The sequence below is a fragment of the Volvox carteri genome (assembly GCF_000143455.1).
Source record: "Volvox carteri f. nagariensis unplaced genomic scaffold VOLCAscaffold_4, whole genome shotgun sequence".
In the NCBI taxonomy this organism is placed as follows: domain Eukaryota; kingdom Viridiplantae; phylum Chlorophyta; class Chlorophyceae; order Chlamydomonadales; family Volvocaceae; genus Volvox; species Volvox carteri.
In genome coordinates, this window is record NW_003307547.1 from 79,450 (window position 1) to 105,483 (window position 26,034).

The 26,034-nt window shown below is 57.0% G+C and overlaps 5 protein-coding genes across 5 annotated transcripts; 3 read left to right on the forward strand and 2 right to left on the reverse strand.

Moving 5' to 3' along the window:
- Positions 1-592: 592 nt before the first annotated feature.
- Positions 593-3,892, reverse strand: VOLCADRAFT_103091 (uncharacterized protein). Its single transcript, XM_002946811.1, has 6 exons — positions 3,724-3,892; positions 3,297-3,617; positions 2,859-2,956; positions 2,462-2,516; positions 1,956-2,189; positions 593-1,737 (listed from the first exon to the last, which is right to left on the reverse strand). The coding sequence occupies exons 1-6, from the start codon at positions 3,760-3,762 to the stop codon at positions 1,705-1,707; spliced, it is 780 nt and encodes a 259-aa protein (XP_002946857.1). The 5' UTR covers positions 3,763-3,892; the 3' UTR covers positions 593-1,704.
- A 121-nt stretch (positions 3,893-4,013) lies between these two features.
- VOLCADRAFT_120332 (uncharacterized protein) lies at positions 4,014-7,083 on the forward strand (the record flags this gene model as incomplete). The annotated part of the gene is made up of 6 exons (XM_002946634.1): positions 4,014-4,417; positions 4,732-4,869; positions 5,392-5,547; positions 5,654-5,783; positions 6,555-6,787; positions 6,979-7,083. The coding sequence occupies exons 1-6, from the start codon at positions 4,121-4,123 to the stop codon at positions 7,081-7,083; spliced, it is 1,059 nt and encodes a 352-aa protein (XP_002946680.1). The 5' UTR covers positions 4,014-4,120.
- A 2,533-nt stretch (positions 7,084-9,616) lies between these two features.
- VOLCADRAFT_86881 (uncharacterized protein) lies at positions 9,617-11,376 on the forward strand (the record flags this gene model as incomplete). Its single annotated transcript, XM_002946635.1, has 6 exons — positions 9,617-9,637; positions 9,928-10,006; positions 10,058-10,109; positions 10,295-10,335; positions 10,695-10,831; positions 11,131-11,376. The coding sequence occupies 6 exons, from the start codon at positions 9,617-9,619 to the stop codon at positions 11,374-11,376; spliced, it is 576 nt and encodes a 191-aa protein (XP_002946681.1).
- A 2,006-nt stretch (positions 11,377-13,382) lies between these two features.
- On the forward strand, positions 13,383-18,827 carry VOLCADRAFT_86882 (uncharacterized protein; the record flags this gene model as incomplete). Its single annotated transcript, XM_002946636.1, has 7 exons — positions 13,383-13,454; positions 13,617-13,779; positions 13,995-14,066; positions 14,619-14,858; positions 15,392-15,751; positions 16,584-17,483; positions 18,676-18,827. 7 exons carry the CDS (start codon positions 13,383-13,385, stop codon positions 18,825-18,827), a joined length of 1,959 nt encoding a protein of 652 aa, XP_002946682.1.
- Positions 18,828-20,835: 2,008 nt separating this feature from the next.
- Positions 20,836-24,620, reverse strand: VOLCADRAFT_56112 (uncharacterized protein; the record flags this gene model as incomplete). Its single annotated transcript, XM_002946812.1, has 6 exons — positions 20,836-21,141; positions 21,388-21,519; positions 21,767-21,856; positions 23,329-23,637; positions 23,985-24,128; positions 24,534-24,620. 6 exons carry the CDS (start codon positions 24,618-24,620, stop codon positions 20,836-20,838), a joined length of 1,068 nt encoding a protein of 355 aa, XP_002946858.1.
- Between the last annotated feature and the right edge of the window lie 1,414 nt (positions 24,621-26,034).

A 26,034-nucleotide genomic window follows, 5' to 3' on the forward strand; every position in this document is an offset into this window, starting at 1 on the left:
GCTGCGGCGCTGTCTCAGGCGGGCTCTGTAGCGCGTATCGTACAGGGAGATGACAAAACCACAGATGACAGCTTGCATGCAGCGTGCAGTGCATGTAAGAGCTTGGGTACGTAATGAAGGTCGTCTGACGATAAGACAAGCAGAAAACTTGGTGTGACCCATATAAACCGAGTTACGGGCGTTCATCCTAATGATGTAATGATAGTGTTTATTCTTTTGTCTTGCGTTGTTGTGCTTCAAACTCAAAGGCGATGTAGATATAACCATTGCGTTGCTGTGCTGGGCTTTCGGGTGTGGGCCAGACATGATGCTACGTGGTTTCCTTCTTCCCAAAACCTGTTTTGCTCACCCATCGCTGTGCGCCTCGCGATCATGACCGATGAGCCCTATCGGTTGCTGATTTTATGCGGATCGTCCTACGCCATCACCTCTTGCGCTTGCCGAAAACGTATTATGAGCATCGACGCACTAAACAGCAGCTTAGCTTCATATCGGCCCTAACCGTTGTTATTCGCCAAATGCAATATGTCTCACTGGCTCGGGATACTGCCTGAGACCTGACTTGGTGAGGACGTAACGACGGGAGGCGGGAAAGTGCAAAAGCCGGTACATGAGTGAGTGCGAACAGGGCTGCAAAGTGAGCGCGTCTAAGCGCCCATAAGACACCACCTTTACACACACTGGAACCTCCATACCAAACCCCATAGATACGGCCACATCCCTCGTCATGGACAAATGCATTGGCAGACATGCAGTTCCTGGGATATGCCACAGAAATGAAAAGGGGTCGTGCCATTTGCCATGCAATTGTGAGCAAGGGCTGGCCAGAGAGCCAAATAGTACTTACAGCGTACTTACCACAGGAGGTCGATACTCCACACGCTGCGTTACCGCAATCTCCGGGTTTGGGCATATATTCGCAATATTCTTCCGTGAAGTGGACATTGCTTTGTTGCACGCAGAGCAAATAGAGTGGCAGGATGCAAGGGGACGCGGCAAAGCAGTAGGCAAAAAACGGACACATGCATGTGGTGAGAAATTGGCGGGTGAAGGCAGACAGGTTGGACAGGGTGGCGGGCGTCATGCAACTGCTTGGTAAAGATCAAGCCATGCAAAAGTCATTTAGCCATGTACAAAGCTGGCTCCACAAACCCCCGCACGCCTTCATCACACAGACAGCATGGCCGTGCTGTCTTCCCCGGTCCTTATAAACCCTGCCTGCATGAGGCGTCAGGCAGTGGCAAACGGTCCAAAAGCCAGCAGCTAGCTAGCAGATCAATCGCCGACCAATAAGCCGATATAACTGTTCAACCCCGGAGCAAACGGTCAGCCACAAAAGCCTTGTGGTAGGTCCGACGGACCATCTTTACCCTCCAAGGCGCAAGGTGCATAAACCATGGCCGGAGCTGCAACCCCACGCAGGGGTGAGCCGCAGGGGGTGATGCACAAGTACCAGTCGTCACAACGCCTGCGATTCAGTCGGCAGCTCCGCACCGCACACATGTTTGACCCAGCAGGGGTCCAAGTCCACAATAAAACCCCCTCCATGTCGCCTGCTTGGGACAGGCTGCGAGCTTCACCATTTCCGGAGAGCGCTACCAAGGAGAGCAGACGAGACCAGGACAAAACTCAGGCCGCGGAGCTGTAAGTTGACCACCAAATCACCTCGTCCCCTCCGCAGCCCGCACAACTGGCATGTAGACTTCATTCGGCCGCTGCGAAGCGCGCAGCACGGGCCTGCGAGTGGGAGAACAACAATGAAACGACATCAGGCGGATGACAGAGCGCAAACTTCCCCAGGCCAGGCTGGCTTTGCCAGGAACACTTCGCTGTCAGGGTTGGGCATCTTTCGCATCCCCACAGCGGCAGCATGGTCTGTGTGGTAGGCTCCAGGTAGGTACCAACACCGCCTTTCAGCAATTGTCCCATCGGGATACCCGATCCGCTTCACGTACCTGGCGCTTCGCCTCAAAGTCGTCGTCCTGCTTGACGGACAGGTTAAAGTTTGCTTTGGCAGGGTTGGACAGCGGCTTAAACTTCTCCAGGCGTTGTTTCTTCTTCGTTTCCTCGTCCACAATGCCAAACCGCGCAGCCCTCTGTTCCTTTTTTATCTGCTCCAGCTCTGGGTGCTTCGTGCCAAAGCGTTCAGCGCGCTTCATCATCTTCTCCTTCTCCAGGTCCGCGTCGATCTGATATCAACAGGCAACAACGTAAAAATTGGAAGTTTCTTGTAAATTGCGGCGCGTGGGCGATAGACAGGATACCAGAAGGGCCCCGGAAGGGATTCGACATGAGATGTATTTCAGTCGGGCCGATTAAGCGCCACATTGACGAAAGGAGGCGTACGGCCGACGTACAGGCGTCGCCGCGGAAAGCCTACACCAGCATCTCCTGCACCGGGAAAGTATATGCGCTATCCGCGTCGGGAAAGCATGGACATAGTCCTCGCATTCGTACATACCAGGTTAAACCGTTGAGCACGCTGCTTCTTCCGCTCCATATCCGGGTCCTTGAACCTGTTCCGCAAGCGAGGAGGAGCAGTGGGTTAGGCTTGCAAAGGAGATATCTATCGCGTAATGGCGCCTGTCAGAACTGGTAGGCATGATGCGTAGAATACACACCTATAATGCGGTAATCAATTTTGCAGGAGAAACCCAAAGTCTTGCGAAGTAATCGTACGCTCTGACCCTCCTTCCCTTAACGCGGGTTCTCCACCCATAGCTATCATTCCTCATGCACTCGAACGACGGTACGTTTCGACTATTAATAAGCGTAGCAATCAGAATGCGAGGGGAATACCGGACGAAATATGGCACTGTGTGACACGGCCAACAGCTGGGAGGTGCTCGCATACCCACCGCTCCTTCCGTAGCCGAATTTTCTCCGCTTCTGTCATCTGCTTTGGCTTCTCGACAGGGGCTGTGTTGACGACTTGCACCTTGAGGGCCTCAAATTTCTGCACGGGCACATTGTTGACAGAGGGCCGGGAGAGATAAGCCTGAGGATAACATCGCAGTTTAGACACATGCCAACGTAACGGGTACTGGACGAAGTACTATCATGCGCCCGAAGCTAGGCCCATGTCGTGCATTTTGTCGTGCACTCGTCTTTGCTAATCAATAACAAGAAGCAGATCGTAATCGTCACCCACGCTTAACAGTTTGCCCTGCAGCCTACGCTAACGGCAGGTATGGCAGATAGTGGACGCCCTATCTGCTCGCGGCGTTACATATGGCTGCGTCCGCACCCTTGCAGTCAAGCCCACGTGCCAGCAGAAACCGCCAACGGCAACCCACCGCTGCCTCTGAGTCCGAAAAGGCGATCCGTGCACGAGACTTCTCTGAACCGGCCGCTGCTGTGCCGGCAGCGGCAGTGGGCACGGACGGCGCCTCTGGTCCTGTGGCCTCCACGGTATTGGGCTCAACTGCAGCTGTCGCAGCTGCGTCATGCTTTCCGTCCTTATTTGCTAATGCTATCGTCGCCGGCGCCACGCCGTCTCCAACTGTTTCTTGCCCACCAGCTTGCTGCTGCGATAGGGCTGCTTTCAGGCGTGCGACAAGGTCGGCCTTGTTTCCGGTTTGCTCCAGACCCAGCTCCTTACATGCGGCTTTCAACTCCTGCACAGAAAAAACGGCCAGTCAAACGGAGGTTATGTGTGCGTTTGGACGGCGCGCTAGAAGTTCCAATAGTTGGAAGACCGCTAACAAGGGTAGGCAGGCTCACATTTACTTTAAGCTTGTCTACTTCTTCCAGGGTCACCATTTCTGGACAAGGTTTGAAGTGAACGCTGAGCGTACTTTCAAACAAGGGGATCGCGCTAAGACTCACACCCTACGAGAGCCCGTCAGCAACGTAACTGTGCCCTTGATACTACACATTTGGCTGAGCCGCTAAACCTGCTTAGTGCGACAATGAATCCAGCCAGCCCTGTAACGACGGGGGTGCCGTACGCCGTTTTGGCAAGTTCATGTGCACAAACCTCCTGCGCATCGTTAATTTCAATTTTTGATTGCATTACAGGCAAAAGCCAATTTAGTGCTGAAGCTATCTACCGCCACAGGCAACGTAAGGCGACGCTACTTAACTGAATCGTTACACCCGTCGCCTAACAAAAGCTTTTATGGCGACAGCAGTGGGAACTAATGCCCTTGGAATAGATGCCAATAACTTTTTTACGCGTGGGACGGCGGGCCAGACTGACAATGTCGGGAAATCTATGGTGCAGCTCCACGCGGAGCAGATGCAGCTAGAGAAGGAGAAAACCGCATTGCAGAAACTTTCGATCCTGCTGCCGCAATTGGGCTTCTTTGTAAGGGTCGTGGCTTTGCGTGAGACCAACTGGGACGTGGACAAGGCGCTTGCGCTGCTGCGACGATTCGTCGCTGAAAATGACCTTAAGCTGAAAGCCCTCCAAAAGGTAAGAGGGGTTGCCTCCGGGATAGAATTTAGCCCACGGCCGTGTATAGCACACCTCCCCACGGCTTCAGCCGCGGCGACTATGTGCGCAATACCAAGACAACTGCCTCTATGGCTTACTGAAGACGGAGTCGAGCTTTGAGGCCACATAGCCAGCAGAACCTTCAGGCGTAGTATTACTTACCTACTGCAACACGCGGGTGGGACCACGCTACTCAGTCCCGTGCCAGGGAGGCTGAAGGTGTCCTGCAAAATCCTACCCTCACCTCGCGAAAATCGCCATGCAATTTCCCCCTCTCCTACCGCTTTGCACAGAAACGCAGAAAAGTTCAACGGGAGTTAGAAAAGGAGCAGGACGAGCCAAGCACAAGCAGTAGCTCGGACAGCGGCTCCGCCTCGAGCGACTCTGGCGGGGAGTATGGCTCGGATTCCGAAGGGGGAGAGCGTAAGAAGGTACGGCCTTGGAGAGAATTAGTTGCCTGCCTGCCGCGGGCTGGCTTGCGGGGATGGACAGAGCCCTAGCTATCGGCATGTAGGCAGCCATGCTTGTTGCTGCTCGGTGGCGTAGGGATGGACTACCGCTTGTGGCCCGGAGCGATGCCAGCACCTGCTGGCTTGCCAGGTTATTCCGCTATGAGCTGCGAAGGGCTATGGGCCCTGTTGGGGCCGAACCCAAATGGTTCTCAGGGATGTTTTCCGGTTTGCCGCTTATACAGAGACCTTCAGGGACGGTCATGTCAGGAAAGGTTCTTAGCTGAAGTGAGGACGCAGCAGGGGAGAGAGGTGGGGAGTGTAAGGTCCACTGCCTTTTGCGGGCGTCAATGAACAGCTGAAGTGTCTCAGCATTGCGATCCGTGGCCTTCTTCCACATTCCGGCGGCTGCCTGCATGGCTGCCCGCTTGCCCTCGCCTGCGTCTGCCTTCCCGGCCCTGCCTCACGTGGTGCCCGTTTCCTCCACATTCCTCGTCACCGCAGCGGAAGCGCGTTGAGAAGGACAAGAAGCTGAAGAAGCGGGGCAAGGACAAGGACAAGACGAAGCGCAGCAAGGGCAAGGTCAGGGACAAGGCAGCAGCGGCAGCACGGACGCTCACACACTCGGAGGACTTTGGCAAGTACGGCATCATCCGGGAGGTGAGCTGCCATGCCGCCTGCCGCCCGCATCCCCCCTGATGTTGGTGTTGTAAGGCCACCCTCCGGAATGCCCCGTCCTTTCCGTCCTTTCCCTTTCGGTCCCCAGAGCGACGCTTACGCGAAGCGCAACGAGTTCATTTTGTGGGCCTTAGAGGTGAAGAAGACGGATGTGGAGAATTTGGGCAAGTTTGAGGAACGTGACCTGTTCAAGGACTACATGGAGGACTACAACACGGGTAAGTACGACACGAGACGGATTGACTGGCGGTCTAGCTGGACTGGGTTGGCGTTGGACTGGGGAATGGGGTTTCTGGGGTCGGCTCTGGGGTGTGGTGTCCATGAGGGAACTCGACTCTTGTTGGGGTTGGGATCAGCGGTGTGAATGCACGGTGCGTGTGCTGACGCTTAGGGCTGTCGTACCTGTGTGCTGAAGTGTACAGCAGTGTACAGGATGTACAGCAGTGTACAGGATGTACAGCAGTGTACAGGATGTACAGCAGTGTACAGGATGTACAGCAGTGTACAGGATGTACAGCAGTGTACAGGATGTACAGCAGCTTGCAGGGTGTACAGCGCACACTCTGGATGGGGTTGGCAAGGGGCTTCGGGGGACCACCTGTCTGCCGGGGCTATGGAAGAATGGACCCCTCCATTGCTGTGAGGTGGACCACTACACTAACACGGAAACGTGGGTCAGGCAAGATGCTTCTTCCGAACACATGCATGGTGGTCGGTCTTGCGCGAAGCTATACTTTATTTTATTTTTAGCTAGGAAAAGGAAAGAGACACGAGCGGGCATGGAAGCTACGTGAGTTCCGCACAGGGTCATGCACACACACCACCAATGCCCCAACAGTCAACCACAGGCACGCCGGCGGGTTTGCCGTTCTGGTGAGCCACAGTTGACCGATCTGCCACCATACGGCTATGAGGTAAAGTTTTAAATCGCTGTATAAATAAAAACCCGCATCTAAGGAGAGTGACCCGATTACCATTCGTGCGTGCAGGCACGCTACCACATCGCAAGTACTATGATTTGGAGGCGTACGAGCGGGCGCGTGCCGCCAAAGCGGCCGCCAAGGGTGCCAAGCATGCAGCCAAGAAGAAAAGCGCTCTCAACGATGAGGAGGCGCTGCGGCAACAAAGGGCGGAGGAGCGGCAGCGGCTTGCGGCAGAACGCATGGTGGATGCTTACCGCGAGATCAAGTACAGCGACAAGGGGCAGGACATGCGCGAGCAGGTGGGCGCTTGAAGGAAGGGAATGCACTGCTTACCTCTTTGTTCGGGATATGGCTATTTCCCACTGCCCCTTGCTCCGCCTCGCCCCTTGCCTTGCCTTGCCGTGGAAGGACGTGTCCTGCCCGGCCGCCCAACCCTCTACTCACCGTCCCATCCTCCGGACTATCTTGACGCGTTTCCTCGACTCCGCAGGAGATGCTTCGTGCCCAGATGGCGCTGGCGTACAAGACTGGTGACGTTAGCAAGGCGCATCGGCTGCTGGATCGCCTGCAGCCTGACGAGCTGAAGAAGAAGTGAGGGGCCAGGCAGACGACCGGGGTGAGGAGCGCAGGGAGAGTGAGGGGGAGAGGGGGAGTGGGAAGCGGGCGGAGCATTGTGAGGAGGAGTTGCGGCCTTGACATCAGGCCACTACTGGACGGACCGGAGCAGCAGCAGCAGCCAACAGCAGCAACCAGGGCAGGCAGCACAGGGAGCGGCGGGTGCCAGCAGCAGGTTCCAAAGACGGTCGCCATTTAGGTGCGATACCAGTGGCGGATGTGGGGCCTTACTGCTGTGTCGGACTGACCGCGAAACAGACGGACGGACTGCTGTGGTCAGACAGGGTCTGTGTGCTTGCACGAGCTAACCTGAGCAGATTAGTTGGGGAAGCGTTCTGTATGTCTGTCGTCGTGCAAGACGGCCGCCCTGTCGGACAGCTAATAGCGATTACCGCGACCCCCCCCCCGCATTGCACACAGCATTGTGAGGGCGGCTTGCCCTTGTTTGATGTGTGCTGGATTTCTTTACGACCATAGCGTAGGGACCAAAGCTTGGAACGAAACCTTGCATTCCAGGTGGTGTGTGGTACGCGAGGGTGGCTGTATGTAAAATAGTGGCAATGGTGGTGATGTGGTGGGTGTGTTGTTCCGCTAACTACGGACGGCTGCGGTTACTGCTCAACCTCCAGTAGAGCTAGGAGCAGACTTTAATAAAGAACTACGAACGTGGGCAAATATGGAGGCATCCAAAGTCTGAACAAAGGAGATTCGTTGTCTCGGTCACGTTGTTTGGGCCTTTACGGTGTGGGCCTGCCTTGTCGGTGCGGTACTTGAAGAAAGGGACCCCAGAACACCATCTAACATACTCTTATGGTTCTTTTCGGAGCAGCGGCTTGCCGAAATAATTCTGCACGGAGGTGCGCGGCCCGGCCGGGACAGGGCTTGTCCCCTGTCATGGCGACGTGTGCGCGATTCTGACTCGACGCAGATGGTCTGCGCTGCTCTTGCACGGTTGGTTAGTCCTCGAAAGTTCTTAACCTCGTTAAGGAAAGAGCCTCGACAATGGGTACAGTTACGAATGAGTGGCAACAACGATGTCCGGACTTGTGGCGAATTACAATGATGCATATGCAAAAAACATTTGCAATTGCACGCATCAAAAAGGAGCCTTGATTATGTTCTCTAGTCCTCTAAAGCGACATCGGATTTCGAAACGGCCGCAGCAGCTCGGCCACATTTAATAAAAAGCGGCCCACGCATATCGGTATTATTATACTTAACAGGCGCTACGTCACCTGACTACTTCCCTGCCAAATATATAGCCCTAACCCATCCCAACCGACTGCTGAACAGCATAGACTGGCAAACAACCCAACTTGGACTGGGAACATTAGACCGTGGGGGCCCGCTCGCCCCCAGGGTCACCCCACCACAGACAAAAATCCCGCGCGATGAGGGTGAGACGCCCCGTGCGGAACACCTCAGGAGGACATTTCGCGCGCGTAACTAAAGAAAATTACAACACGTATGAGACGAAGGCAAATAAGGAGTATTTTTAAAACCGCGCGTACATACCCGTTGTTAAGGCTGCGACAGGAACACGCATGTTTCTCCCCGCTTGCTTTACCTCTCGGCCACGTTTCACTTGAAAACAACAGGTTCCTTGGCCCTTAACTGTCCACAAAAGCCTCTTTGTGTTCTCATCACAACTCTTCCAGCTCTTCGCGGCAGGCACGGAACTCCAAGAGAACTGCTCGTGCATGGAATAGCTCGGAACAATGTCAGCAACCCACATCAAAAGAATCCTGCAACCCAAACCCAAACACGGTCACACCAATACAATACAGCGAAACTTCGTTTACTAGTGCTTTGGCCCCCCCCAAAGAACATATATCCATTCTCCCGCTCCTCCCACCTTCCTACGCAACAACCTGGTTATTAAAGGAGCAGCACAGCGACCATATCTTTTGCCCCGTCTCACCTTTGCGGCCGCGGCCGCGCTGCCTGGAAAGCACACACGGGGCAACAACCGGCGCGGGCCAACGACCATGCTCGCGCGCACACACACAGACACACACATAGTTACATACTTGCACACGCCAACCCGGAATGAATGCCAACAGCCGCCTAGCCGTCCGTCGTCGTTCACCCCAGATTGAAGATACTGCCAAGCGCCGCAACCCCCCGGCGCTGGGCCCCCAGCCTCACAGCAGCGCTCATAAGGTTTTCCTCTTCTCATTAAAAGAACGGCATATGGGGTCAGGAGCATCGCTCGTCTGTGACAAGGCATGCATAGAATTCGCTTCCCGTCGTGAGATTCCAGAAGCCCCGGAAACAACGCCCCCCAGTCACACGCGCCATATTTAGCCACCACCCACTGCTCCCATTTTTCTCAGTCTAGTCGCGGCCCTGCGTTCATAACTATGCTACAACAGACAGGCGACATCACCAACCACCGGACCGGGTGATGAACCATACTGCAGCTTACTACAACTACAGCTACATACTTTCCAGATAGAACACAAAGCTGCTAGCAAGCCAAATGCAAGCATCGAAGAGCGAAACACGCAAACATGCATTTCAGTCCTAGCCCTGTAAGTCAGTCATTGAAAACAACAACATTATTTTACCCATTTGGGGGCCGTTATGAGGTTGTCCGTCGAGACCCCGGAAAGCGCATATGTACACCCGCGGCAAAAAACGACACGCGCCCGCCAGCCCAACACGTTCTCTTGGCGGCTGAGAGACTCCAGGGATCTTCGCACGTCTCAGTCCAGGGCCCTATCAGTCCGCCATCGCAAGCATAGCACACACCGCCGCGGTCGGGTAGGATCCCCCCTCGTCCTTGAGGCCCTCCGCGGGCCCCTGCTACCTCCTCCCTCAGCCCACAGGCCTTGCGGTTTCCCGCGCATCTCCCATCTCCATCCCCTTTGGCCCCCTGTTGGACGTGGTTCACATCAATGGTGCGCCCGCCCGCCCAAACCCACACCAACGCCGCACATGATGCACCGCAGGCCCGGCCCGTCTGGAGTATAGCGAGCAAGCGAGCGAGAGCGAGAGATGCAAGTGACGGGCACAGGCTTGCCCCCGGCAAATGCACGATCTAAAGTTGTGGGGGTATTGAGCATGGGGTGAAAAACATGGCCCGAAAACACACCGATGGACACGTGCCGCCAGACATACATACACGCATGTGCAAGCACCGCCACTGGCCCCCCTCCTCCGCCTTCTGCGGCCCCACCGGCCCCCAGATCATACACCCCAAACCCCGTCGGGCGGAACTTGAAGGGCAGTAAGCAGCACCCCGGCTGCCGGCTCGCTCTCCCTGTAGCTTCCTTCGCTAGGAAAGGAGAGAGGCGCTTCAAATGCTTGAAGAATGGGGAATGTTAGCACCGTGGAATGTTGAGGCAACATATCCCCCCATGATGCACCGTACCAAACAGCGCAGGCTGCGACCGTGGCAAGAGACACAGTCACGCCGCGCACACTCTCCGCCGCAACCATCTCGACCTCCGCCAGTGCCACCACCTTCACCTCCACCCAATCACCAAACACCAAAAGCTGCCCCACAGCATCCCGACCATGCCAACAGCAATACGAGCGCGCAAAACGTCTTGTCCGCCGTCATCCCTGCTGCTCTATCGGACCCAGACGCAATCGCTTGCCAGCTCGCTGCCTGGCTTGCTCCAAGTGCTCAGGGACGTCAGGTACACTGCCAAAGTCTGCGTAGTAGTGTGCCGCCAGTGCCGCTGCAAACGACGCGAAAGATGACGACGACGGAGAACCCGGTGAGCTGGGCGGCAGCCCTTCACTCAACGACACGGCGGCGGTGGTGGTGGCGGCGGTGCTGCCGCTGCCGGCTGCAACCTCGGCCTTGGTGAGCAGCAGCGGCAGCGGCGGTGGTGACGGCGACGGTTCCGACGTTTGCGAGTCCGCTGGATCGGAATCCGGACAACTCCGTCGTTTCAAACTGTGCCGAAGAGTGCCTGGGAAAAATGCCACCCCCCGCGTGTCCTCCGTAGTCGCGGTGCCGTCGGCCGCTTTTGGAGTTCCGCCAACGCCGCCGCCGCCAACGCCGGTGCTGCAGCTGTGTGGACAATCCGATGGTGACAGCCAGGCCGGTCGGCACGGCCGGCCGGCGGCGGCATCGGTTGTGGATGGCGCGTTTGGCAAACTGCTTCTGCGGATGGCAGTGACAGCTCGGCGTGCGGAGCTGCATGCGGGTGACGTCGAGACAACCGCCAGGAGGGGGGGCGCCGGCGGCAGCGCATGCGAATCTGAAGCCGGGCTGCTGTTGTTGCTGTTGCAGTGCTGTGCGGGCAGAGAGGGATAAGCGAGTAAAAGTTGGGGAGGGAGAGCAGGGCGGAGGCGGGAGGCCAGGGCCGCGGGGGCACCGCATTTACACAAACATACACAGATACTTGTAACCTTCACTCACACAAACATACACACACACACACAAGAAGCAGCAGGTATGAAGGTATCGAGCTGCGCATGTTGCTCTGTGGAACTCTTAATATGCTCTCATGGTGATGAAATGGTGAAGTGTCAAAAGGTTGATGCAAATGGCGTGGATGAGAGTCGCGCCCCTGGCCCAAGAAGAGCGCTGGCACCCGGAGCGACGCGGCGGGAGGCGAAGGCCGGTCGAAGGGGATAAACGTCCATGGGACTGCGTCGACTAAGGCAACTGATAAATACCGAACGAAGATTGACAATGAGGGGCACGCTGGGCCATTTTCCTAGGAAATCCCAGCGCTCCGTGACGTCCATCGCCAGTCAGCAACGCACCCGCAATGACGATGAACGTGAGGACGTATCAAACGTGAACGCAGGGTCGAAGCTGGTTGACGTTAATGCAAGGTTCAGAGAACCCATTCTGCTGGAAAAGTAGTCAGGACATCCCTCACAGTCACTGAAGGTGTCTGCGACCTCCTCGAAGGCTTCCATTAATTAGGGAACGCAAGACGGGCCGCCAAGCTTTCCGTGGTGAATACCAAGACAGAGTCTGCAAAGGAAAACGAGAAGGCAAAAGCGGGCGCCTTGGGTTCGACGCTGGACTAGCCCCAATTTCCAAGTCGTAGACCAAGCTAGGCATCAGGTAAAATACCTTTCCCTGTATGCACTGTGCTCAAGGCCACACCTCAGTTCTACTGGCCGCTGCAAAGGAAAGCCGTGCCTCGAGGCAACAACAGCTCTCGAGTTTTTGCAGTGAGGCATACCTGTAGACCATATCCTTCAGGGCCAGCGGTATTTCATCCTTGTGCACACAGCGGGCCTCCCGAGGGACTCCCAGCAGCGCTCCTTCAACCAATCCGCGAGCTTCAATACGCTAAATGATGGTGGTTTACTTCACAACACTAGTCTCACTTTAAGCTTCAGCAAATAGTCACCGTGCACCTCTACAGTATGCCACACTTGCACAGTACTTTGCCTTCGCCGCCTCTACCGCAAGCTTTGTATGCACAACCTTTTGACTTGCTGAGTGACTAGCAAAATGTGGTGACCCGGGGGGTGCTTGGTAGCTGAAGGTGGAACAGAGGACGTAGGTCTCTAATAAAAGTATAGGCTTCAACGTTGTGTGGTGTGGTGTGAAGGTTGATTATTATTTCTCAGCCGTTCCGTATCCGTGATACCTGTATATTCAAGAGATACTGCAGTACTTGCGGTGTACAGGACCTCCCAAGGAGAAAAGCGCTAATCCTACGGTCTCAGTGGACCATTTCAGTGGCGATTGGTAACATAGTATATTCTTGGCAGTCATTCCTTCAAAACATGCCTGGACGCTCCCGTGCGTTCGCAGAGGACGGCAACGGTTTCGCAGGCAACAGGATAGATGTTAGAGCTGTCAGGTGAAAGGTCTAAGAAAATCATAGGACGTGCCTATGTGTGTCGACCTTGGGAAGACCGGCGATACTTGCGCCCGCCGGCTGCCGAGCCGACAACGAGACAGTCCCAGACAGACACACACACATACACTTCACGCAGAGCATGGTAGCTAAGAGATTGTGCCGCAGTCGCATAGGTGACAACCGGCGCAGCGTTATCTGACGCATACATTTTTTTGGAGCCTTGGTCAGAGTGTCCAGCGGTAGCGAGCGCATGACAGTATGGAAAGGGCGACCACAAGCATCTAAATAGTCATGTTTTTTCCTCAGGAACTGTTTAAGTCTCATGCCAAAAGACATTACCAATGGTTATCCCAAAGCGACACAGGTAGGAAAGCAGCCGGCCGCAGAGGTCGTGGGTGACAACCGCGATTTTTTAGAAGCACGGACTTTGTCCTATTTAAACTCATGGAATAAACTCAAGATAAGGGATCCGATAAGCAATATCTTATCTATGTTTGCACGGCAATGCAAGCCCCCTGTCGCTAGATTACTTCTATTCCTCCTAGCATGCCTAAAACTCCAGGTGCGGCCATGATGAATCGGTTCATAACACATCGATACGACATTCATACAATAAGATGTTCAAGCCGTTACAAACCGTACCCGCCCAGGGCAACAAACCAAGGTCCAATATCCCCCGTAGTACGCAAGCTTCACACAGTCCGCTGTATTTCCGTCCTTGCAGGCCATCATCGCCGCGCACATCAGTTGGGATTGGGGCGCCAGCAACCGTCGCTTGCAACCATCGCCTACAGCATTCGTGTACGACTCCCAAAGCTGCCTCTGCACGAAATTCTCAAAAGTCGGAAACTTCACAAACGACTTCTTAAAATTGTGCAGCTATCTAGGTAGGTGCATGCCTCCCCGTTTGGTAACGCCTCGTTCACCCGGATCTCGGAAGCTCTTAGGGGATGACGCACTTACGGTGCCGCTGGATCATCCAATGCCCCCTTGCGGGTTAGCCCCCCTCAACCTTCTACAATCGGATGCTGTTCAGTTCGCCGCGGCCTCGCCCCCGCATTCGACCTGTGCGTCCCTCACCCGTCCCCGCTGGTTCCCACAGACCAGTGCGGCGGCTCCCAGTACCGCATTCTCAACAGTTACTTGGTTTCGGAGGACTGCGACCCTGAAAGCCGTGAGTGCGTGCGTGTCTGTGTGTCTGTGTGTGTATGTTGATGCAGCTATGCACGCAGGACAACAGCACTGTTCGTTGTGTGGTGTCGGGACATTGGCATGGGGGTTTTAGGGTTTAGGATTATATGTACGGCGCGCGCGCGCGCGTGTGTGTGTGTGTGTGTGTGTGTGTGCGTGTGTGTGTGTGTGTGTGTGTGTGTGTGTGTGTGTGTGGTGTTTGTGCCGCATTGTGACTTAGAACCGATAAGAACAACCAAGTAGAGTATACCTGTGTGGCGCTTATGGACCAACAGAGACCCTAAGCAGTTCAATATTAGAGCAACAGATGAAGGACGAGGAATCCTGGGGCCAGATAATATCGATGAAACCAATCCAATGATTTAGTTCAACAGCCGGATGTCACAGCTGTTTGCAGCCCTTGGAATAAAACCCTAAAACCCTAAAACCCCTGCTTCCCCGCATCCTACCTCCTTCCCTGGCCTCCATCTTGTTCATTTCCTGATATCCCACGCTTCCCTGCGGGATTCCCTCGCCCGCACCGCCCGCCATTTAGAAATCGACTGTGAGACCCTGCCAGCTGGCTACCGGAGCTGTGACGCCTGGATCTCGGATCTCAGTGGATCCAATGCGAGTACGGCATGCCCCGAGTTTAGCTGCTGTGAGCTGGCGCCGTCGCAACCAAACGTGACCACATGCAGGGACAACTCCTTGTACTGCTTCAACAAAGGGCCTCAACTTCCCAACGACCCGTCGTACATCCGGTACTGCAACACCTCCCAACGACCTAGAAACGGTACGTGCCTTTTCATGGCGGCGGTTTCCCGTACAGGGGGGTCGTACAAACAGGGGGCTCGTACGTACGGGGGTTTCGCACGCTCCTTGGCTCCACTGTTCCGGGTCCTGACTGGCGTGAGGGCTGGGGAGCCCGGGGCTCCCGAGCAAGTGCTTGGCTGGCGGGAAGCACCAAGCTGTCTCTCGTGGCCACTGGCTTGGTGGCCTAGGAATCAGTTACAACTTGCTTCGCACGGGCAGTACGTCGTCGTATCTTAATGCTGCTGCTGGCACATTCTCCAAGCGATCCAACCCCAACCGCAACGGCCATGCCTCCTCTGTTGTCAAGCAGCCTTCTAGCCAACCAAGACCTCCAATGTGCCAAGGGGGGGTTCTAAGGGGGTGACATGTGGGTGGGTGTGGGGGTGACAGAGCAGCACATGTCGCAATCGTCGTACCACACGCTGAAAGGTCCCATTGGTTTGGTTCGTCTCAACATGTATATTTCCATGGAGTGCGACCTGGCCACTTGCATCTAATCTGTTCTTCCCGCAGAGACGCAAGTTTGCTCTTGGAAGTGGAGTACAAAAGATGGTTCACCGTCGCCGTCGCCGTCGTCGCCGTCACTGCCGCCAAGCAGCCCTCCACCGCCGTCATCGGCATCACCGCCTTCCTTTCCGCCACCCAAACCAAACCCACTCGCACCGTCAGCACTCAATCCGGAACTGCCATCCCCACCACAAACCTCAATCCTTGTCGTGCCTGACGAGACGGCCGCGATATCTGCGTCACCTCCGTCACCAAAGCCGCCAAGGCCGAGGTCTCCGTTACCTCCGTCACCAAAGCCACCGCCGTACAGCCCACCAACCCCACCATCCCCGGGGCCCAAGCCGCCCAAGCCGCCGCCTCCGCCCAGTAAGTCGAACCGTACGGCGGTACACAATTCTCCTGCCTGAAAGAAAGCCCCCGAAAGACCCACCGCCCGTTCCGGCAGTCATGTTATGGACATCCACGTCCACATTTGCCTGGGCTAGGAGCTTTAGCGGACCCTCCCGCTCGCTCGCGAGCGGAGCTTGTGGCTCAGGGCGATAGCTTGTTGAACCTGACGTGTGTTATTGCAGGGAAATAAGCACACGCGCGGCTAACCTAATATTCTGTATTCGAAGCCCGCGCTTATGACAGCCGGATTGCGTTCTTTGGGCCTGGAGAATATACCTCTAGGACTGTTGTGCTCCTGCTCCTGCTCCTGCTGCGGCTAGATTAGGAACTATGCAGGTTTGGGGACCCCCAAGGTGGAACGCAGGATGGAACGGGAAAAGCTGTTCTGAAGGTTCTTGAGGGCGGTGGGTGGGAGAGGCGTTTGGCCGGTACCTGTCTCCATCTCTTTCCCCTTTCGGTGCTGTGTACCCCCCCGACCGCCCTGCCGGCCTCCGCCGCTACCTCATTGGCCCGAGCAAGCAAGCGCCTGAGCAAGCTCGGCCCTTTTGGCGACGGGGCAAAATGGGAGCATCCCTCCCGCCCTCCTCCTCCTCCTCCTCCTCCTGAAATCTCTTCCTCCAACTGCACCCTCATCGTTGGTCGCTTCGAAGCGCATAGCCGCCGGCCGACTGCATCGCTCCACGCGCAGTTCTGTTGGTGTAGGCTCCCTCACCCACACGATCTGGCTTCATGGATGTGCCGTACGGTTCCAGCTCAGTACGACAGTACGACACTGTCCCTTCCCCCCCAAACCCCATATACCGTGCAGGCATCCGGCCCAAGCCTACCAACCCCAGTGGGCTGACCGACAAGCAAATTACGGTGGTGATCTTGGCCTCCGTTGGGGGCTCAGTGGCTGTGGGCTTGGTGATTACCGCAGTTATCGCGTACAGGAATTGCTGCAAGAAAGCGAACCTGCGGCCGCTGCTGCATCCGGGGCCATCATCGAAGTATCGGTATACGGAGGAGGACGAGTACCCGGAGGACTATCAGCAGGAGGAGGCGGAGGAGGAGTATTCCCATGCGGCTTCGAAAAGAAGGACTGGGCGGACGCAGACGACTAGGACGAGCGGATTGCGGCGCGATGAGAGGGGGAGGTCTTCGGCACCCGGCGTGAGGAGTGAACGTGGAGCCCGCAGCACGCGGTACGGCAGCGACGGGGAGTATGGGAGGTCATCAGCGCCGGGCGGGAGGAGCGTCCGTAATGCGCACGGCAGGCGGTACGGCAGCGATGAGGAAGATGGGAGGTATTCGGCGCCGGGGGGGAGGAGCGTCCGTACCGCGCAAGCCTCACGTTACGGCGGCGATGAAGCAAGACGTGGTACGTCAATGCCTGGCACGAAGAATGTCCGTGCCGCGCATGGCAAGCGGTACGGTGGTGATGAGGACATGCGGGGTACTTCAATGCCTGGCACGAAGAATGTCCGTGCCGCGCATGGCAAGCGGTACGGTGGTGATGAGGACATGCGGGGTACTTCGACTCCCGATGTGAGGAGTTATCGTGCCGTACATGGTACAACGTACGGCAGTGACGACAACCCGAAGCCCGAGGCCCTTCGACGTCACAAGGAGGCTCAGAAAGCCGAGCGCAGCCAAATGTACGCCCATGTGCCGTACTCCTCCTTTAGAAACCCCCTAGCGGAACCCAGATGGGAAGAGCTGGTGTATGGTGAGAAGTCACGCAGCCGCTCCGTGGGGCGGTGGGAGGAGGATTATCCTTAGGCCACGCTCTCGCCTGGCGGCTCTTGTGACCGCACAAGCTGCGGCGGCGGCTGTCGCTGGTCGGCTGCCAGGCGTAAGTCACCTCAAGCGGCCGCAGCTGGCGTCTTCCACCCGCTTGGAGCGGCGACAGCGACGATGGCGTTACGGCCGGTCACCGGCGGCAATGCGATGGATTTAATTCGGAAGCAAGGATCGATCATTCTGAAGCAGTTCTCTTAACAGTTTTGGCGCAGGGGGTTGTAGCCGCGTGGAAAGGTTCAGTGGTGTAGAGGAAGCAGCTGCTGTTGGATTATGGCCGTGTGGAGCTGGTGGTGGCGCGACGAGAGGGGACCCGAGTCGTGGTGCACACCCGTGGCAGATCTTGAACGTCGCGCTTACTAACACACATATGGTTTAGGTAAGTTGCAAGAGTACAAGTTCTCCACACACACACACAAATATTATTATTATTATTACAATCATTATCTATTATTGTTATTGTTAATATTGTTAGTCGTAGTATTAGTAGTCTGGTGGTGGTGGTGGTGGTGGTGGTGGTGGTGGTGGTGGTGGTGGTGGTGGTGCCAGAAGTGGGGGCATTGACATTCTTCTTCCCAGCTCGCTCGCCTGGGCGGCTCGAAGCGCCAGAGCGCGACGAGGTGACGCCTCGTTTCATTAACCAGCTATGGAGCGCCTTCAGGCATAATAGCACGCGCAAGTGTACGGTTCGTACGGTCATGGTGTGTACGTTTTAAACGGCCATGGTCTGCATGGCCGCAAGTCCGCACATCTCACACCGTCCCTTCGCGGTGTGAATGGCTTGCAGCAAGATGTTTCTTTGCCTCCGCGTGACATGATAGCATCTTTTGCATGCACGGCAGCAACTGGTACGGACATTGGACGATAATATGCCGTTCATGCTGCACCTGGTTATTCCTTTTGGGCCCTATGCGGACGGCATGTGGCAGTGTTCCCTACCTACAGCATGCGCACACGTGCATGCCGTCGAACTGGGGTTTCAGTCCGGCCGCTACCTGTTATCGCATATGGCTCTGTTCCCCCAAGCGTCGGAAAGAATTGGACGAGCCCTTGCATCTCTGTCCTGTCCCTGTCCTTGTGCATTGAGACACCATGACTGGATTCTGGTCCCGGCCATGCAGGCCTAACAAGTACGACATACAAGTCGGCTCCGAAACCTCTGGGCCAATGCTACACGGCTGCCACATTCCCACACCGCATGCCTCCACCCATCGAGGCTCCCCGTCTACCCTTGCTGCTGCTGGTACTGCTGCTGGTGCTGCTACAGCATTAATATAAATTCAAGGCGATTTGATTCTAATTGAGCCATCTGGCGTTACTCCACGACGCCAGATGTCCTTTTTTGGCGGTGTTGGGATGCATCGCAGAGCCAACGGTTATGGCATCTTGGTAGAGAAATGCCAGCAGATGGTGCTCCCGCCGTTTTTGCATAACAGCGTGCATGAAGTCCAAGGAAAAGGCACAAGGCAAAATGTTAAGCACTTTTAAGGAATGATTTGCTTACAGTTAGAGACGACAAAAGCCGCGCCCGCACATATTCATGCAGGCATGCGACGCACTGCGACTATATGAGTAGAAGCGTATAGAATGTGTTCGAGATGGGTTCGAGAGACTTGTCAAAAAATCGGCTATATTGTTAGGGTCTACTCGCTCGGCACACTGCATCATACGAGTTTTAAACTGCCGCCGTTGGTAACGTTGACAATAATGATGGTGGTGTGGGTTGCTGGGTTTGCATAGCAAGTGTGCGTATGTATGTATGTATGACTAAGATTACACTGTGGGCCGCGAGTGCCGGGGGCCGAAGCCGAAACACAGCGCAAGGGTCGGGAGCACACAGCATAATGTATGTATGAATGTATGTAGACAGAGCAGCATGTGTATGCATCATGTACAGCATCCAGAAAGTGTCGTGTTGAAAGAGGTCATCAGGATCGGCAATGCAACAACGGAGGCCCCCGACTGCGACCCGGCCACACACGGTTACAGAACACAGATACACTCGTAGCCTGCTGAGTCGCTAGGGGCCACGGGGACATACCTGACACCCCTGGGGGTCCCGGGGGTTGGGGGAGAGGCATTGCTGCCGGCAACACTGAAAGAACACTTCTTGCACCCGTGACGGTTGCTGCTGGTGCCTAATTCCGGATTGAAGTTGGCGGTATGGCAGCTATGGTACGGCGCCTCTCGGGCCGCAAGACATTTCGCTTTCAAATCAACGCCACGCAGCGTATACATGAATGCGCCTTCCTGAGGAATGATATGGCGATAGGCTATACTGTTGTTTATCGTGATGTCCGCGTGTACGGTTGTACGGTTGTGCATCTCTCGCAACAGTACGGCATTGTGAGTCGCCCGGCCGGGGCTGTGCTCGTGGGGCGGGTGCTTTCCGGAAACGGACGAAGGTTGAGGTCCACAAACTGTGATGGAAAGGATCTTTGTGGATCTCAGTTCCAATCGAAATTGTACGGCGTCAACGACATTCAACTGACTGTCTCTCGGTATGGTTGTCGGTATCGTACTTGCACACGTGGCCGAAGCCAGGTAGTTAGCCGTCATGCATGAAAAGCAGTAATAATGTCGCGGGAGGAAGGGAGGAGCCAAATCACGAACTTAGCCCATATCCCGTTCTGACTTTCACCGCCTGTCAACATGCACCAGCCGCCAGTTCAGTGAGCACGCAGCAGCTCAGCAGGCAGGTCTGGTCGCTTCACTGAACCAGCAGGTGTAGACAAGGCACTTCACTTCTTATGCATCAGTTCTGCCGGCTGGTTGCTGTATGGGCTTGCATTGGCGTTGCGCTTACGCGGGCGGAGGGGGCGGAGGCGGCAGGCGACGGATCCCGCATAGGGGGCCGCCATCACGCCCGAATGATGTATGCGATTACACAACAGCTGTGCTTGATGAAGTCATTCCTCTGCTTGGTTCCACGGTGCTGGAGATATGGACTAGTATGCATTTGTGTAGCCGATGATCGTCACAATGCGTTTGAATATTGCCATATGTCCATATCGCCTGTCCTCCTCCTCCTCATCCTCATCATCGTGGAGTCCTTGTAAAAGTTCTCAGGGCCCCAGCTCAAAGCGCTTCTTTTGGTATTTACGTCTGTAGTACCTCCTTAACCAGGTTTCCAAAGGTGAAGGAAGTAATTAAAAAAAACCACCATCAGGCCCCGTCGAATTTGCTGGAGTGAACTGGAGGAGCGCAGGCGTAAAAAAATTAGGGGGTCTTACGCCATGCGTGCTTTTGTGGCATCATCCTCATCCAGAAGATGAAAAAGGTCAAACCTTGATGAGTGTTAGTCCCAGGGGCAGATGGTCCGATCCGTAGACGTCCTGCAATATCCAACTGTCGTACACACGCCATGGCGTCGAAAGCGTCGGCGCCGCCACCGCCGCAAGTGCAGAGTTCGCTTTAGCTAGCGCTGTTCCCGCTTCAGCCTCCTGATCAATTGCTACTGCGGTTACTGCTGCTACTGCCGTCTCCGTTGCTGCGGCTGTTGTCACGACCGTTACTGTTGCTGTTGCTGCTGCTGCTGCCGGGGGCATCAGGGCTCGCGAAGTGAGGAAGTAGTCCAACCGCCAGCCCTACACGAGCAGAGGCAGAGGTACCGGTACCGGCACATGGCGGGCATCCGGTGGGTCGGTGGGTCAGTGGGTCGGTGGGCGTTGGCAAGGCAAGTTGATATCCCGCCACCCCGCCACCACGATAGCATCGTCAACATCAACATTAACATCGGGCTGACGGCACACACTGCCACTACCACCCGACAGAAACCACCGGACTCGGCTCCGGAACGGAAGCCCCCTCCCTTCCCCTCCCCTCCCCTCAACCTTGTTCTGCTCCCTGCAGTTGAACCTGCGGGTGAAGTACGTGTACGCCACCGTGCAGGGGAACAACTCGCGGAAGGTGTCCACCAGACCGACCTCGCCCAGCAGCAGCCGGCCGAAGCTCTCACGCTCCTCCTGCGGAAAGGAAAATCCCAACCGCAAACCGAAATCAACGGAAAAACGGCACAAACCAACATCTAGCTCATTTCCCGGTTGCCAGTCAGGGCTCCTACCGCGATGGCCCGCCTGGTCAAGGCGTACGGCGGGTCCAGTGCCGACCAGGTCCGTACGATCGTTTCCTTCCCCTAGGCCCCCTTCCTCAGCGAATGAGCAGCTGTTCCCCCCTACCTTGCCCGACCGTACCCCCCCTTTAGATACCCACCACTGTGAAGCCCGCGGAACGTAGGTTGGTCTTGGGGGCATGGATGTCAATTTCCTTGTGCGCGCAGTTGAGATCCCCCGTCACGATGACCTTCAAGGGGGGGGAGGGGGTTGGAGGGATGAGGCGGGGGGTTGGAGGGATGAGGCGGGGGGTTGGAGGGATGAGGCGGGGGGTTGGAGGGGGGAGGCGGGGGGTTGGAGGGGGGAGGAGGGGGGTTGGAGGGGGGAGGCGGGGGGTTGGAGGGGGGAGGCGGGGGGTTGGAGGGGGGAGGCGGGGGGTTGGAGGGGGGAGGCGGAGGGTTGGAGGGGGGAGGCGGGGGGTTGGAGGGGGGAGGCGGGGGATTGGAGGGGGGAGGAGGGGGATTGGAGGGGGAGGAGGGGGGTTGGAGGGGGAGAGCACGTGACTAAACTGAATGGGGGAGGGGTTGCAGAGGAAGGAAGGGCAAGAGGAGGGACGCAGGAAGGCGGCAGCAAGTCACAAGTCGTCCGCACGCGCACAAGTGTGCGGGGTGGGGGGTGGTCTGTAATGAAAGCCCCGGGGAGTGAGGAGCCCATGGCCGGTTGACTGTCTCGTTAGTCTTGTTGTTGTTGTTGTTGTTGTTGTTGTTGTTGTTGTTGTTGTTGTTGTTGTTGTTGTTGTTGTTGTTGTGTTATCGTAGCGGGCTACCAAGTTTCTATACCGTAAGGCAAAGAAACCAAGGCCAAAGGGCACATCGCCTGCCGCTAGCCTGGAAAGGAAGATCGAACGGTCCGTACCGGCACGCACATCAACTCAGCACGCTAGGCTACGACTAAAACTGGACTAGCACCAATATTGTTGTTGTTGTTGTTGTTGTTGTTGTGGTGGTGGTGGTGCTGGAAGTGGGGCCGCTGGCATCCCTTCCCCCCGCTCGCTCGCCTGGGCGGCTCGAAGCGCCAGCGCGCGACGAGGTGCCTGCGGGTCTACCTCCCAGACCTTCGAGAGATATCTAGCCACAGCTACAGGAGCGGCCCCTAGCCAGAATAGTTATTATACTATTGCATTTCGCGCCCTGGGAAATACGAAGGCTAGGTCTAGCCCTCGTATTTAACTCGAGGGCCCCAAGCTGGCGGGCATTCATTCACAAAAGATATGCAGCAGCTCGACCCCAAACGCTCCGCAGTCACAAAGCCTGCAGGTACGCGTTGCGTTGCGGCACAGCACGCTCGCGGCCATTAGGCTGTTAGAGACTTGAGCTTCCAGTCCCCAGCACCCTCAGCCAGCCTGAAACGCATGAGACCACCTGGCTCAGTAGCGCAATGGCCTATTTAGGCAGCGCAGCCCCCCCGGTGTGGACGAGCGAGCCGCACCAGCCGTGTGCTCCCTTACAACTACTAGGAGCTGGAGCTGGAGCTGGAGATGAAAATGCTCCCATCATCAAAAAGTTCAGATACCGGCCTCTTAAGGAGCACGGCCATCGCGCATTAAGCCGCTTAGAGGAAGGAACCCTACTTGGATATCACCAAAAGGGAATTGCAGGAGGGTTATGGAAACACAAAAAAAAACACGCACACGCACGCACGCGCGCACGGACACACACGCACCGGCTTGCCCCGCGACTCCAGGCCCTTGACGTACTTTGCGAAAGCGCCATCCCAACGGTTTATCCGGTAGTCGAGCCGCTTGAGGCCCTCTCCGCTGTTGGGCACGTAGACGTTCACCACGAAGGCCTCCTCCAGCTCCACCGTCACCACCCGCCCCTCCACCTCGTGCTCGGAATCCGGATCCGGATCCGAATCCGGGGAGGAGGTGGATCCCCCCCCGGCCCCCAGACCCACCGTCACGGACAGGGGCCGCGAGGCTGTATGTACGGACACCCCCGAGTAACCCAACTTGCCTGTGGAGCAGACCCACTGATGGTGCCAACCCTGAACGGGGCAATGTGAGAGCAGGGAAAACGGGGGCGGGGGCGGGGGAGGGGGCGGGGGCGGGGGAGGGCAAACACACACAAACACACCTTGCTGAGCCCATACGCCTTCCCCCCCTCCTTAAGGTTCCCTCAACCCCCCCTGCCCGCTGGCAGCTGGCAGCTAGTCCCAGAACTCTTAACCATATCCCCCTCCCCCGTCCCCCGTCTTGTCTGACTCATCCCTCAGTCTCTTCTTTCCATTCAAACCCATTGAAATCCACCCACCACCCCATCCCCCATCCATCGCCCTATCCCCCCTGGCTAGGCGGGTTTTCCCCGTGCACCCCTAACACCCGCACGCCCCCTGTCGTGCCCTGCCTGGAGCCCCAGAGCCGCCTCCATCTCCCCCGTGTGGCTGCCCTGCAGCTTGTGCTCTTGGAGGCACAGCACTCGGGCTCCCTCCCTCCACACCAAGGAGGGGATGAGGCCGGGGTGCTGCGAAACACAGAGGGGGAGGCGGGGAAGGCGCGGGGAGGGGAGGAGGGGGTGAGGGGGAGGCGGGGGAAATGGAAAAGAATGCTGGGACAACGACGGTGGCCAGGGGGGACATTTTCGGAGGAGGTCCTACGCCGGGGGAAGGGCAGGGGGGAGACGAACCACAGACGACTGACGCTGGAGCCCTAGGGTCAATAAACGGATACTCCAGGAATAGACAAAGATAATGCAGGATGTATCCCTTTTCTCTAAATTTGATTTCCTTTGGCATCGGCGTCATCCCAAGGCCGTCTATAGACACACAGAAAAAGCTAAAAAGCACACTTGGGATCGGGGTTTCCGGGCGAGTTTTTGACCCTTCGTCGGAGGCTACCGCCTCCCCCCTTTTTTCCCGCCTTCCATTACCTTCTTCACCAGCGCTCGCAGTCCTGCCACATTCCAGCTAAGTATGTTGAGCAGCGGTACCCCCTCCGCGGGTGGCGGCTTGCGCATCGCCGCGGTGTACTGCGGTACTGCAGTACGGAGGTCGTTCGCAAGGCAGCATGTACACGTCTGTCTGTCTGTTTGTCAGTCAGTCAGTCATCAGGGCGGCAGCCAACGCGGCGGGACGCGGCTCATCAGGACTCATCCCGCCGTACACCTCATACCTATATTCCATACTCCATATCCCCGGGGGGGCTGGACGCCCGCATTCCGCCGTACGAGTACGGGTACGACATCCCCGGGCCTCGAGGGTGCTCGGGGAGGGCGGCACGTTGGCTCCAACCCCTTCCTCCCCCCTTCCCCCCAAACCCGTTTTACTCACCCCTCCCGTGCCTCCCTCACGACACAGGAGCACTTTCCCGCTGAACCGCCGTACACCCCCCAATACACACCCACACTTCCCGAACACCCCCACTCGGCGACACCTACGGGGATCTGCCTTCTGCCCCCGTCTCGTGGCTGCCTTCGCCTTCACCTTCCCCTCCGCCTCGGGCGGGTCCTGCCGGCCGCCCAGTAACGGGTGGGCATCCTCGCCTCCGCCTCCGCCTCCGGCTGCTGACCCCGCGCCGCCCTCCGTCGCCGTCGTCGTCACCGCCGTCGTAGCCACGGCAGCCCCCCCCGCTACCACCCCCTCGGCCGCCACCGCCGTCAGCGCCGCCACACCCTTCCTGGACCTAATGCCGCAACGGGTGAGGGCATACACAACGGATGAGGCACGAAGCAGGAAACCCGGCTGGCAGCCTCACAACCCGCAGCCAACGGAGGCTAAGCAGAAACAAAGGCCAACTGGCCCCCATGGATCAGTCTCCTACCCAGAAAACGACCCACGGGTCGACCCCTCTTCCCCCCTTCCCCCCGCCTTTAAACTTTGCACAGAATCCCCACCCCTGGTTACAAAACAAAATCCAAGCGGTCGGCTTCCCATCCACGAAACATTGAGTACCGCAGTGCCGTACATTGCCGTACTACACCGCAATGCTGTACCGGGCCGTACATTGCCGGGTGGATAGAAGCTGGGTAAAGCGGTACACCCACCCACTCACGCACCCACCGTGATTTGCGTGTCCGTACTGCCGGTGCGGGTTTGGCCTCAGCTGCTCCCGTGGCCGCTACCCCCCCTGGAGCCAGCGCCTCCCCTGATTCCCGGGCCTTAGGGTTTTTGGCCCCCCTGGCGGGCCCCCGGGTACACACATTGCGTCGGGTTTGGGTTTGGGTCAGGTATGCCGGTATGTACGGCGGCCGTATGGCCATATGTTTGGCGCGATGTGGGGGTGCGGGGCGGCAGGAGTAAGGCCCAAACAGACATACATTTAGCAGCAGCCTGGAGCTGCTGGCTGTCCCTTAGCGGGGATGAGGCGGCTGTCCCCTCTTCGCCCTGGCGGTGTCACCTGGCGGGGTCGCGCTCCCTGCGGGCCCTCTTGGC